This window comes from Dysidea avara, chromosome 3, assembly GCF_963678975.1.
Source record: "Dysidea avara chromosome 3, odDysAvar1.4, whole genome shotgun sequence".
Classification (NCBI taxonomy): domain Eukaryota; kingdom Metazoa; phylum Porifera; class Demospongiae; order Dictyoceratida; family Dysideidae; genus Dysidea; species Dysidea avara.
In genome coordinates this window covers 39,441,402-39,456,621 of record NC_089274.1, presented here as the reverse complement: position 1 = coordinate 39,456,621, position 15,220 = coordinate 39,441,402, and the positions used below count along the sequence as shown (strand labels likewise).

At 37.0% G+C, this 15,220-nt stretch overlaps 1 protein-coding gene across 1 annotated transcript in view; it reads left to right on the top strand.

Annotated features, from left to right (window-relative positions):
* LOC136248272 (glutathione synthetase-like) overlaps positions 1 to 15,220 on the top strand; it is a 63,578-nt gene that overhangs the window by 32,820 nt on the left and 15,538 nt on the right. The window contains exon 9 of the mRNA XM_066040071.1: positions 5,517 to 5,586. Coding sequence (XP_065896143.1) covers positions 5,517 to 5,586 — 70 coding nt within the window. The remainder of the gene's footprint in view (positions 1 to 5,516; positions 5,587 to 15,220) is intronic.

The following is a 15,220-nucleotide window of genomic DNA, read 5'->3' as shown; positions in this document are numbered from 1 at the left end:
TTTTCAACCAGCAGAAGAAAGGTTATGTTGTGGATGCACAAAATATCACATCTACCAATGAGAATGATCAGGCCCAACAGTGTGTGGTATATAAGGCAGAGTATCTGTAGTTGTTTTTTAATGCTGGTGATAGCATGAGAAGAGTACTTACTAACTAACTGAACAAGCCAGGGCAAACTTTGTTAATTTTGACATTAGGTGCTGAAACCCGGGAATGAACCAGGGACCTTTAGATAAAAGTAGGTTGATCATTCTGTATTCCAGCTCACTCAAATATTCTCAATTCTTCTTCCAGCAATGGATGTACAACCTGTATTGTGCACCATCTACAAGATTTCTGCAGATACAGGTGTCCCATCTTCTACTCCAACAGTAAAGGGTAGTTCAACCATCAACCAGGTCAGTATTTCCAGGAATGACAGCATTTGTACTATGCCTGGGGAAGTAGTACATCAGCATTGTTGCTGCAAATACTGCAACCCACATCAAATAGCAAAAGACACCAACCAAGAGGAGCCAATGCCAAGCACATTAAACAATGGCAGGCTTGTACTTTTTCATCTGAGGAGAGATTTTTGGTCATCTTTGGTCATCTTCAGAGGAATTCAGGTTGATCCACTGCTCCTCTTTCAGATCAGAGACTTACTACTGTCATGCAATCATCAGATGATCTGGAGGTAGCCTTCAAACATGAACTGTGTAGCTATCCACCTGCTTTCTTTGATTCCTCTCTTTTGCTCCATGAAACAGACAAGCCAGCACTTGCTGATGCAATATAGAAGACTTGTGAAAGTGGTGTCCTAGCAGAAATCCCAGATGATGGCATTCAGTATGTCTTGGCGGGTGGAACACCTCTACAATGCATCCCATGCATGGTCTTGTATACATATGGAGACATCTGCACCAGTACACAGAATGTGTAGCAATGCAGGAAAGTACAAGGATGCCATAGATGTATTCGATAGCTATGAAAATATGAACACAGAAGATATGACACATCAGAGGCAGTCAAAAGGAAAGGCTGATGCAACTGTGAAAGTTGCTGCTAACATGCATGACCATCACAACGAAGAAGGACCAGTTTTTGTCCAACCAAACAAATGAGCGGCAATTATTTTCATGCTGAGTACAAGAGTAACTGCAAAACTATGCACCAGGAGATGCTGATCTTTTGATTGTTCAGAAGGCTGTTCAATCTGCTACCACCAGTACCATTATGCCAGTTGGTAAAGACACTGACCTCATTGTTCTGCTCTGTTACCACACACGTCTCAACTACCATGGCATCTTCTTTTGTCTTGAGCCAAAGAAAAACACAAAAAAGCTCGTGTCTGAAACATCAGAGCTGCAAAAGAAAAGCTTGGTCAAGACATCTGCAACAACATCCTCTTCATCCATGCCATTCTTGGGAACATCACATCTCTATGGGATTGGAAAAGGGACATCCCTTAGCAAGTTCAAAGCAAGTGGTATGTTCTGTGTGTAAGCAAAGGTGTTCCATTCTGATTCAGCCTTCACACATGATGTGATAGATGCAAGAGAGAAAGTTCTAGTACTAGTCTACAATGGAATGTTAACTGACACACTAGATTCCCTCTGACATAAATGGCTCTGTGAAAAGGTGGCTGCAAAAACATCCCACATAAAACCACAATCCTTACCACCAACTTCAGCAGCAGCAAAGTACCACATCCTGCACGTGTACCTTCAAGTTGAAGAATGGAAAGGATTAGCTGCAGAACTTTATCCCAGAGACTGGGGATGGCAAGAGTGTGAAGGGGGTTTGTGCCACTTCAAACATCGCTACCTCCTGGTCCTGAACATCTGCTATGGGTGATCAGATGCAACTGCCAGACTGACTGCAGTACACTAAGATGCTCATGCAAGAAGCACAATAATGAGTGCACTCCCGCTTGTAGTAACTGCAAGGGAACTGGCTGCACAAACATACCTCACAACAATGGTATTGACAGACTTGCGTAGTCATACAAGGGCATTTGCTACAATCTCTTTGATAGTATTGTATATTATTAATTGTATTTGATTATAACTCGTTAACACATTTTTGCTAAGGTGATAATTTTAGTACCAAAAGATTTGTCTTTGCGAGAGCTTTTTAATGGTATAATAAGTTTTGATATAAGTAGTATCCTAGCTGAGATATGACTGCAAACACTGTTAAAACATCAAAGCGAAAATGTGGATTTTTATTTTAGTGATTTCACACTGTTCCCCCACGGGGATTCCTTAGGACTTTTTTTCTATCATTGAGGACATAATAAGGAAAAAAAATCTGTTGAGTTTGCTTTTGTTGCAATTAGTGTGAGGTTGACTCTCATAATGACTGTACTAATACTCTAATACAACAGTCATGTATGATAGAACAGTTACAATGCTCTGATAGACCATAGCTATTTTTATAGGAAAAAGAAGCAAGCACAATTTAAAATCAGTATATTACATTATTGTTCTAAAAGAGACAGGTGCCCCTCAGTAACAGCAAGGTCGACAGCTGGAGGCACACAGGGACGCTTGAATCTAGAACGCGATCCCCTGATACACATTATTGAAGAGCGCAGCAAGGAGAATCCCAAACTACAGTGAAGCCAGCCCATAACCACAGAATATGGGAAACTCCACTTCTCACTGAGCAAATGGGCAAGATGTTTATAAGTGATGGTATCTGCCTTCCCCATACCTACAGATGTGTAAAATACAATTGGACTAATAGAAGTTACATTGTAGCTAGCTGTGCCACAACAAAAAAATCAACTAAACAAACTAGTATTTAAAAACAATGTTAATTTAAAAATGAATAAGTATCTATCCAATAAAAAGTAGTGAAACAAGAGATGAATTATAGTGTTACAGCATAGCTCAGTGGGAAAGTCCCTACTTTGAAAAATTTGCTATTATTTTGTTCAATGCCAAAATAAGGACTTCCCACTGAGCTATGCTGTAACACCATCATTCATCTCTTGTTTCACTACTTTTTATTGCATAGATCCCTACTTCAATTAACAATACTAGTATATTTTCACAAAGTTATCATTTCTCTCGAAATTCATGTAACTTTCATCCCTAGAAATTCTGGCTATACAGTAGTCATTTTTGGTGCTTGGGTAATTGACAATTCAGAAAATTGGTATTTGGATAGCTGAGGTACTACCGTAACTCATTCCATTAATAAACTATGATTATTTTTAGGAGTTTAGTGGTGGGATTTCAAAGGGTTTGAAGAAACTATCTTTGAAATTTAGAGTACTTTAAGTTTGCAGCACTAATAACTATTAAGTTTGGTAGCACAAAAAATACTGAGTATGCCACAACCTTATAGTAGTGCTGTAACATGAAACTTAGAGGAGGATCTAAAAAGGACACATCTAACCCCTTAAAATGGAGTTTATGAATGTTCTGTTAGAGTGTATTTGATTGCTCTATTAGAGTATTCATTTTGTATTGTTTTCTGGTGTTAAAAGCTGAAGGAACAGTATTGTAGGACTGAAATTGATGTAGGTAGCCCATTTTACATTTGTAGGATGTTGCAGTTCAGGACTTTCCATTTTGAATTCTCATAGACCTATGTACGGTGTATATATTTCTGCTCTTTATGTCTGTTGCACTTGGCAAACTAAGTTGCACCAAGTTACATCACCTATATCATGAACCACAGTAGTGGTTCATAATAATAGAGATTGCCTAATTTTTTTGCCAAAATCATAATAGAACACACACCTAAACACCACCTTAGGAAGCTCCCCCAACCACAAAAGAAGCTTTAAAAGTTAATTTGGAAGAAGTATAGGTCCACTGAAAAATATGAAGTCAAAAGGAACCAATAAAATTAGTTTTTTAAATATGCCATTTTGTTCATCTTATTTTTTGTCCACAGGGCTAGAGCTAAATGTTAGTACTTTTTGGGGATAAAAACTATATAACTTTCCTTCCTATGACTTTCTTCACGTCCATGACCTATTTTTAAATACATATTACAATGATAACACCCATTCTCAAGCAAATTTGCTTCTTGTAGGTTCACTTTGCCATTGATCTTCTGACTTCTAAATGAACGGCTTAGTACTCATTGTGTTTTCCTAGACTTTGTAAAAACCTTCAATTCAGTACTTCACCAATGTTTACTTTTGATGTGGATTTATGCTTCAATGGTATTGTCATTTTTAGTACTAACAGAAGGCAACAAGTTGTCATTAATGGCTATTCTTCTGATTGGTCTCCAGTGCTATCAGGAGTCCCACAAGGCTATATCCTGGGACCCTTACTTTTCATACTATACATCAACGATTTGCCTTCTGCTGTCTGCTCTCCCATGAAGATTTTTGCTGATGATGTGGCTATGTATTGTTCAGTTCAATCTAATGCTGATTGTAGTGCCTTCCAGCATGACTTGGACTTAAATTATTGCTTGGTGCTCCAAATGGCAGATGTGTTTAAATCTTTCCAAATGTGAGCTTCTGTGTATATCCAATAAACGTTCACCTGTTAATTCATTGTATTACATCAGTAGCCATAATCTCCAATGGGTTTCATCTGTGAAATACTTGGGTGTTTTTGTTGATAGCAAACTATCATGGAACAATCACGTTTCACATGTTTCTGATAAAGCTACCAAAGTTTTAAACCTTTTGCATCGTCACATGTACACCTGTCGTACTTCCTCAAAACACAAGGCCTTTAGGGCACTTGTTCTTCCTGTCTTGGACTATGCTAGTGTTGTATGGAATCCCCATACCAACAAAAATATTTCTACAGATACAGAATCGTGGTGCCCATTGCCCATTGGAATCTTGGTGCAGATTCAAACCTCACACTTACAAATGATCCAAGTCCTCAGAAGAATGTTGTAATGAGTTGCATTGGCCATCACTGTCAACCTGTCATAAATATCTGTGTCTGACAGTTGTATATGATATGCTCCATCAACATATCTCCTTATCTTTTAATGATCATTTTACTCTGCCTACTGTTGTAACAAGGTCACATTCACTCACTCTTTTATGTAAACAGTCATCTATAAACTTGTATAGGTATTAGTTTTTTGTAAATAGTATCTTTTTTTGGAACTGTATCCCTTATAACATTTTATCTACTTTCCGTCATGCCTCTTTTAGGCGGCTGTTGTATAGTTTTCTTTGTTCTAATTAAGTAGATGCTATAGTCTTATATATTGTGCATTTGTTTTTGTATTGTGTGTTTGTTGTTCTTGTAATTGTTTCTGCTTTTTTTTTTCTTAACCTGTTCCTGTGTTTGTAGGTGGTACCCCTATGCCTTCTGTACTTACCTTACCCCTTGGTTAAACTAATAAAAATAAACTTTGTCTCTGCAAGGGTAACCAACGTGTTAATATGTATTAATAAGTATCCAATCTATTCATGTTAACACGTTCATTAAGTTCATGCTTGTTCATCAGTTCACATATTAGTAGTACATTTAATAATTTATTTGTGCTCTAGGCATTCATTCATTTTATTATTAGTGTACTATCATTTGTGCCATAGCTTACTTGATGATCCAGCCATGATAGAAAGAATAAGATCCACCTTTGTTGGGCAGTACTCTTTAGATATGGTATGTAGTATCCACACAAAAACAGCCAAGCTGTGAAAAAATGGTGTGGCCTTAAAAATCCTGGGTGAAAAAAGTTGTGAAATCAAAGGTGGCAGCCAAGAAATGGCTGCTGCCAATAAATTTTAACAATGCACACAGCCATTATTAAATTATTTATCGTTAACATCATTGCAGCCATTTCTTGGCCGCCACCTTTGATTTCACAACTTTTTTTACCCAGGCCGCACCATTTTTTTACAGCTTGGCTGTCTTTGTGTGGATTTCACTTCTTTTGGTACTTTATAAGGTCCTAAAACCAGCCTTAGCTGACTTTGAGGTTTGGTTTTACTCACATTTCTTCTTTTCTATGCAGATACAATGATGATTATTATAAATGTATTTCATTGCATAATTTAATTCAATATTTAATAATATTATTTTAATACTCTAATAGAGTGCACATTTTTTTGAGGACTTCTAATAGAACATACATAGAATGTTCTAGAATAATCTAGTACTTCTATTGGTAGATCTATGAAATTACAAATGTTTGATTATGAGCAGATTTCAACTAGAAATTTCATTTATAAAGCAGAAATTAAGTGAGGGAATCAGCCAAGGTAGCAGTGGTTAAGGATGTAGGTGTTAGGTATGGAGGTCCCTGGTTCGAACTTTGGTAAGGTTTTTTCAACATTTTTGTACACCTTTTTTTACCCCATGGTCACTGTATACTGTGTAACATAAGAGTTGTGAACTCCTTTGACCTGTTTATCCTTTTGTGTGCAAATCAAAACAACTGAGTTACAGTATTCTCATGTAGATAACTTTTTAGTGTTGGATCATTTGGTCAGGAACATTCTAAGCGATTATCAAGACACACGGTAGTGTGTTGTGCGGCCCAAGAAGCCGGCACGCCACACCGTGAGTATATTTACAGGAAGAAAGAAAATGCGATTTTCGCACCTTTGTAGTTCCATGATCCCTTATCTGATAAGGAATATAGGCGACGCCACATACCAAATTTGAAGGAAATCTCCCTATAGCCGTTTCTGAGATATGAGTGGTCAAAGTTTCATTTAATCTCTTCATTTTTTTTTCTTTGCCGTAGGGGGCTACGGGGGCTTCAATTTCTTTTCGCACACTTTGCAAAAATTGCTATAAAACACAAACTTGTAACTCCATTGTATCGATATTTGGCACAAGTAAAGAGCATATAAAGGTACATTCGTGTACAAGTTTGCTATGAATCTGATAAATATCCAAGGAGTTATGAGCATTTATTCACGTAAAAAAGATGAAACTTTTGTCATGGCTACAGGGTAAACCGAGTAGAGGAATAACTTGAAAATTCGTGTGTACATAGGTTGATCATCGTACTTCGTAGGAGTGCCTTTTGGTGGTTAGAACAACAACAGACTTACAGCTACAAAGTTATAAAACAAAAACCAAGCAAGTGTAAAATCGTGGGATTGAGATACTCTAATAGAGCAGTCACTGGAAGGCCAATAAAGGTACATAAAAATGTCAAAAAAAAAAGAATTCATCATGACCAGAGTTTGAACCAAGGACCTCCATACTTATCGCCTACATCCTTAACCACTGAACTACTGCTATCTCAGCTGATCACTTCACTTAATTCTACCTTATAAATGAAAATTCTAGCTTAATAAGTAAAATTGATCTACCAATAGAAAATCTAGATTGTTCTAGAACATTCTATGTGTGTTCTATTAGATGATTTCAGCGAAAGCAAAAACGTGCGCTCTATTAGAGCATTAGCACCATACTATTGTTGCAACACTTTGAGGCTCAATCTAGTAGCTATTTCATTAAATCAGAGCCATTTTCGTATCAATCAGTGGTATATTTGTAGTATTAACTTCATTTTTCCCCCAGGCAGTCTACGAGCAGGCTAATATGACCGACTCGCGCCAATCATCATCATCATAATCATCATAATAAGTGCTATATGCTAGCAAAACTTGTGATACAACAGCCTGGAAATCATATCCCAGTAAAAAGGTGCAGGATTTGGTTTTTGAAAATACAAAAAGAAGTGAAATCCACTCAAAACAGCCAAGCTGTAAAAAAAGAGTGCGGCCCTCAAAAGCCTGGATGAAAAAAGTTGTGAAATCAAAGGTGGCGGCCAAGAAATGGCTGCAATGATGTTAATGCTAAAAAAATTTAATAATGGCTGTGTGCATTGTTAAAATTTATTGGCATTAACATCATTGCAGCCATTTCTTGGCCACCACCTTTGATTTCACAACTTTTTTCACCCAGGATTTTGAGGGCCACACTCTTTTTTTACAGCTTGATTGTTTTTGAGTGGATATTATTAACATGATATAATAGTAGCTACTACATTTGTAATATACAATGCAAAATGATTGGAGAGGTTACCTTACAGATGCAGCTCAAGATTGACATACTCTGATACTGTAGAACACTCATAAATTTTCAATAGAGCAGTCAATTACTCTATTTAAACATTCATCCACATATTGGAATCACTTGTGACTAGTGTTGTGAGGGTGAATGCATGGAAGATATTGTAGTTAATAGTTAAAGTGGCAAAGGTGTTGTTTCAGAGGTTTTGGCTACTGTCCATGAGTATTTTTGTCAGAACATTTTCATGCAACATTATAGTCACATTTATTTCAGTTATTTGTTTTCTACTTGATATTACAGTTATCATGTCATAAGTAGATAAATCAGCAAGAGAACATATATAACAAGCTAATGTCTGAGTTTTACAAATTCAAAGTGTCACGTGTTAGAAGTATATATCTTGGGAATACTACTGTGACAGATTCTGTTGTGCTACCTAATCCTATAATGCAGTATGGGTTTGATGTTTTCACATTTAGGTACTGCTTGGGCTAGATTGGTGCACTGCAGTAGATAATATGCATGCATTGAGGATTTACCTATCTCCTTCTAATGCGAAAGTGTTGAATCGTGGTAGTGAGTCAATGGTCTCGTATGTTTGCTATCACTTAACCATTATGAATGAGAGCTGTCTGTAATTATCATTTGCATCATGTGTCTTTATGCAGTTAAATTGACGGAATTGATTACAGGCATGCTTCCCATACTGCTCTCCATATCTAATGCTGTGCACTGAAGCTGAAGTGAAGTGGCCATTTTGCCTCCTATAATATAGTGATTATTTTTCTCTTGATATTGTATACAAGTTCACTAATGATGAATTACATTGCAAGAAGCAGGGGCAGATCCAGGGGGGGTTCAAAGGGTTCCATGGAACCCCCCTTTTGAAAGAGCCTTTTTTACACGTGATACTCTAATAGAGCAGTCAAATCGAGATACTCTAATAGAGCAGTCACAATAGTCATAAGAGTAGTGTAGCAAGCTATGTATCTAGTTATAAATAAGGAAATATAGTTGGTGAGGGCATCTATGATGAGGGGCAACTATTGTCAGCAGGTGATGACTTTTTTTTTTGGTCTTTGACTTACAGCTAGGCTGAAGTTGTAATTCAGAGTGGAACCCCCCTTTTTAAAAGTCTGGATCCGCCCCTGAGAAGCAAATAAACAAGTTAAATTTGATGCAATAAAAAGCATTGAAACATTAATAGTTCATGATGTATTTACAATCATGGTCAAACATGCTGTAAAACTTCATTATGGCATCTTAGAATTATCTGCCTAGTTGGTTTACAATGATTAAATATGCACATCATAAATTTGAACTATTCCAGCTCTTTTTTGTACTCATTATTCTGCACATTATTAATCCCTACACAAATTTAAAATGTCTGCACTTGCATGCATTACGTAGTATGGTAGTACTAAAATATAGTGGTTTATGTTTTCCCACTAAGTCAGTAGCCTGACATACTTCCAAAGAACTTTTAAAAAATTTTTGTAGTTCAGACTAACACAGCTCAGAATGCTATGGGCAGAGTTTTTCATAGTTAGATGTCACTAGAACTCATCATTAGCATGCATCCATCATGGATTATACTTTTCTCCATCTTGTGTTCCATTTTCTTTTTCTGATGCATATGTCAGTTTGCTAGTAGTCTATAATCAATGGCTTTGGTGTGTTAATTTATTCATCATGTACAAAGCTGTACTCATCTGTAATTGTTTGCACCACGTCTGCTATGTACAACTGAAGGAATATGCAGAAACCATTTATAGACTGTTTTTGTTATGTTAAACCGACAGAAAATTGCTTAAAACTAACAAAAGTGCCAGGGTACTTCACTTACATGAACAAAATTATGAGTTTTATGGAGTCATTTTACTATATAAAAATGCTGGAGATTGATCATCACCTAATGTACATTTTCCATGCTGGTTTATTGATATTATATTAGCTAAAGTAGGGATTAAATTTGCACATCAGGTGATGATCTCCCTTGTTTCAGGAATTCTACCTTTTATTTTATTTTAATGGTCCCTACTAGCTTAATGTTCCTGACACTCTAGTTTGTTAACCTTTTTGTTTTAATTTATTACGTATTAGGGAACTTCTATATGTGACATCTAAGGAAACAATGGTGCAAGATTTATTAGGCTGTACACTGCATAATGAAATACTTTCCCCAAATACTAATTTTATGGTATCAGGACACATGATATATATAGTGTGTCATGCGGCCAAGTACAGCAAGTGCAGACGCACTACAGACAAGTGTGTATTTTACAGGAGCCAAGAAAACACAATTTTCACTCATTCATAATTCGATAGTGCCTGAATGAAACTTAACCAGTTTTGTTGTGGAAAATCCCTCAGGGTAAGGCACCTCCTGTTTCAAATTTGAGTTGAATCCACCCAGCTATCAAGATAATGAAAATAAGCTCCTTCAAAATTTGTCTTTTTTCTTCTTAATCTTCTTTTTCATTTCACACACTTTTGAAAATTAGAATAATGTGTACTTTAGTCAATTGACTTCAAATTAAATTTGGAGTGAAGTAAGAGCATAATGCAGCACATTTACAGTCAAATTTTGTACAGATCCAGTGATGCTAATACTATCATATACTAGTGACCTCAAGGAGGTCGCAGGTAAGGATTACACCATACCTCATCCAAGAAATGGCTACAATGATGCTACTACCAATGATGGTATTAGCATCCATTTCATTGGTATTAGCATCATTGCAGCCATTTCTTGGCCACCACCTTTGATGTCCTAACTTTTTCACCCTATATAACCTTTTTGGAAGGCTGTACCCATTTTCACAGCTTGGCTATTTTGGTATAGATCAAGACACATGGTAGTGTGTCGTGTGGCCAAGGAAGCCAGCACGCAACACCCATGAGTATATTGACAGGAAGAAAGAAAATGCAATTTTTGAACCTATACGTAGCTCTGTGCTGCCTTTATGAAACAAGACGATTTTTGTTGTGGACACACCTGCAATGTCAGTACTCCACATACCAAATTTGAGCAAAATCGCTTCAAGTGTTCCCGAGATATATGACTTCAAACGTTGGCTTAGTTTCTTTGTTTTTCTTCTTATTTTTCTTCTGGTCCTACATATATTTACTTAAAAACAAAAAAACAAAAAAAAATAAATTCCTTAATATATATGGGGAAACTTTGAGTAAAGTACTCCATATCTATTACGGGATAACTTTAAGTAAGCAATGCCACTTATATTACGGAGAAATTTTAAGTAAGCAACTCCATACCTTATACGGGGAACTTTTAAGCACCTTTCAAAAAGCTCACATGGTCCATTAACCTGAGTGCAGACGTGTAGGACAAATGGCGATTAGTCAGCTGTAGCGTGGAATAGCTGAGAATTGATATCATACTAATTCCTGACATCCAGTTGTGGTAAGCTCGTAATTATACACCTATAATTTGTATCACCTAGTACCCACAGTACAGAGGGAATTATATGGAGATTCACTATTTAAGTGGCCTTTGGCATTGGCACTAATAGTTTACTTTTTCTTGCTTAACCTATTGGCAATTGGTTCTTTGGAATTACCTCAAAGTTGGGAGGGAAACAGTAGGGCATTTTCCGTTTCAATTTGTGAATCCCCACCCCACTCATTCCTCACCCTGCCCATACTGGGTTGGGGGGATAGGCGTTATGGGAATAAAATTAATGTATTTGTACGTTTGATAATCACAATGGCCAATTCAAACCATGAGAAACCAATTAGTTGTAGCAAGGTATCTCTCAGCTCGTTTAGTCTTGTATACCCTTAAATGCACCTATCAATGTAATGCCCGAATACCACAAGTATGGGCTGAGGGTATGAACCTTATCCACAATGATATCTCAACATAAAAATGGTGGCAATAGTGGGGACTTTGTACAGAGGGGTATTACCGTATTGGGAGATATGGTGATAATGCATGCATGCACTGCAGCAAATGGGAAGGTGGGGTATTATACATCTACTTACAAGACAAATTTGCATAGTTTGTATCCTTATCACAGCTTTGGTCTGGTTTTGCCTAGTCGCATCACTTGATCATGCTAACTCTTACCTTCATTATCTAATGGTTCCATGCCATACAAGCCACAGGCGAAATTCATTACAGTTTTTAGTCCCCCACTAACGTGGCTATTTAGTCAATTATGATGCCATTGTGGATAGAGGTGTACCGATATGGGTTTTTGCCATTTTCTGATATCCAATATTGATGTCACCTAAAGAAACCGATAATTGATGGTTGATCCGATATTTGAAAAGGAACAGTTTTCAACAAATGTAGCTAGCCATAGATAATAATACTATACCTATCTATGATCTACTGTAGCTCTTTTATGCTATATGCAATCTATGGTCTATGTTTGTGGCATGGCTTCTATTGTGCTACCCAGATAATTAAGCACCACAAATATTTTATGCATGCTCCCATCAAGGCTTAAATGGATTACTTCGCAAGACTTCACATTTTAATTGCTGGTAGAGTAGACAGATTCTGCTTTCCTTAGTTCTCCTGTGGCCTTTTCATCATCTCTAAAGTACTAGCTTTTACTATTTCATTTTAAGCAATGGATAAACACTTCAGCAAGGCAAAAAATGTCTGTGTTTGTATGGCTTCTCATAGTGTTGCATTCTTTATTCAGCACAGCCTCAATAAACAAGGAGCAATAAACAAATAAGAAACCAATGTAATCCCACCATGTGAATATCGCTAGCAACATCGGTTCTCGTAGCACTCCTACCAATTACCGATATGGGATAAAATTCCCATATCAGTGGCCAATCTGATTATCGGTACACCTCTAATTGTGGATATGGTCCATTAAGGGAAGGTGGAGGTTTGTATTGCTAAAATTACCAATGCAAGATACGAAACATTCTTTGGATGCCAACTACTACACTTGTATTACTAAAGCCTTCCTCAAAACCAGAATATAGATCACATACATGCAACTGTGTATATCCCCTCCTAGCCATGAACCTCAAGTTTTGCTACGTGGGGGTTTATATTGTCGATATGTCTCAGTACATGTAGGCATGAAATTGTAATTTTATGTTATTAAATATCAAGACACACGGTAGTGTGTCGTGCGGCCCAAGAAGCCGGCGCGCCACACCGTGAGTATATAACACCACTATGTTGTCACGCCTACAGGGTAAACCGCTTAAGGGAAGAAGCTGAAAATTGGTGGGTGAATAGGTTAACTATTGAACCTCAAACCTTTTGTAGTTTGAAAAAAATCAAGCTAAAAACCACACAAAGATACAACAAAAAAACCAACAGTGTGCAATTATGCAATCGAGATTAGCTAATAAAAAACGACTACTTGCCACGTCTACCAGAAAAACCGCTTGGAGTAATGCTTTGAAAATCACTGTACATGTGGAGTAATTATCTTAGAAAGGCTTTTCAATGGTGTAGAACAATCAGACTTAAAGTAGGCATTCCAGTATCCGAGATTTTTTAATAAAAAATTTCTTCGTATATTCCCCAATAAGAACCCTAGCACAATACAACAACTCGCGTTTAACTTGGGATTGCTCCGTAGTCCGAGCTCCAATGAGGATGAAATTCGCTATGGGGTTTGTCCACATGATAATCATCATGAAAATCTTAGTTTTGTCGTGTGCGTTACATATAAGTAAGTTTTGTGTTGTTTTGTAATCTTTTCAAGCTTTGTAATGTATGTAGAATACTTTAAAACTTTAAAAAACGTAGTGTCGGGTGGAAGGTAGTCACTGGTGCTTACTTTAAAGTGCGTAGTTACTTCGCTCGGGTTAGCGATTTTCAGCTCCAGAGCAATTTTCTGATCGCTGTGTCATCAGCTCAAAAATGCAAACCACTTCAAAGTCAGCATAACAATGCCATAATTCAAACCACAACTCCACCTTAGGTATTGTTGCATCATTGTGGCACCTCCACTTTAGTTGTTTATCTTTATAAGTTGTTAACTTGATGTTTTTACTTACTTGAGATAGCCACTTACCTATGGATATACACCATTGTATTGAGAAGTGTGCAGTAGGTGAAACATATGCTCACCACAAAGCATACAAAGATCACTGAGATCCGATAACATCTGAAGTTACTCTCATTACATGTACAAACTTGCAGCTAGAAGCAACTGCAGTTTCAAGACAGTCCAGATTGCTAGATGGCTTCCTGATTCAAATGTGCCATTTTTCCCTTTAAAATGTATGGGGAGCCCTGGAGAAAATATGTACCTTTTTCAGTTTTAAAGCATTGTGCATGCCAAAGTAGTTAATTCCAACCCAACAAACTATATATTTCTGAGATCGGCAATCAATACTCTTATCTATTGAGCATATAAAAAGTACATTTTTCCAAAATTTAAAAATCGGGCTGGAATGCCTACTTAAAGCCACAGAGTTATAACACGAAATCCAACTTGGTATAGCAAGTGCAAGATTGAGATACTCTAATAGAGCAGTCATCCTAATAGAGCAGTCACCCTGAAAAGATCAGCTACAAACAAGTAACCCTGTAGAGAGATATCAGCTAGAAACAAGTCTCCCTGTAGAGATATTAGCTAAATACAAGTTATCCTATAGAGATCAGCTACAAACAAATCACCCAGTAGAAATATGTGCTGGAAACAAATCACCATGTAGAGAAATCAGTTAGGAACAGGTCAACCAGTAGAGAATTCAGCTAGAAACAAGTCACCTTGTAGAGAGATCAGCTACAAACAAATCACGCTGTAGAAAGATTAGCTGGAAACAAGTCACCCTGTAGAAACAAGTTATCCTATGGAGAGATCAGCTACAAACAAATCACCTTGTAGAAATATGTGCTGGAAACAAATCACCATGTAGAGGGTTCAGCTAGAAACAAGTCACCCTGAAAAGAGTTCAACTACAAACAATGAGAGTTTCAGCTACATGTAAGAAGTCACCTTATTACTTATGTGAATCATTCAATTCATTCAGTGTAAAACATATAAATGTTTAATCAGACAAAAAGCTATACACACAATTGCTTCTTTTGCTCCACAATTCCTGCAGTAAAGAAAAAACAACATGTTAAAAGGAAACACCAAAGCCAGTTTATGGCCAGCTTTGTGGCTTGTAATACAAAAAGAAGTGATACCTAAACCAAAACAGCCAAGCTGTAAAAAAAGAGTGTGGCCCCAAAAAGGCCAGGGTGAAACAAGATGTGAAATCAAAGGTAGCGGCCAAGAAATGACTGTAATGGTAGGTTAATGGTAAA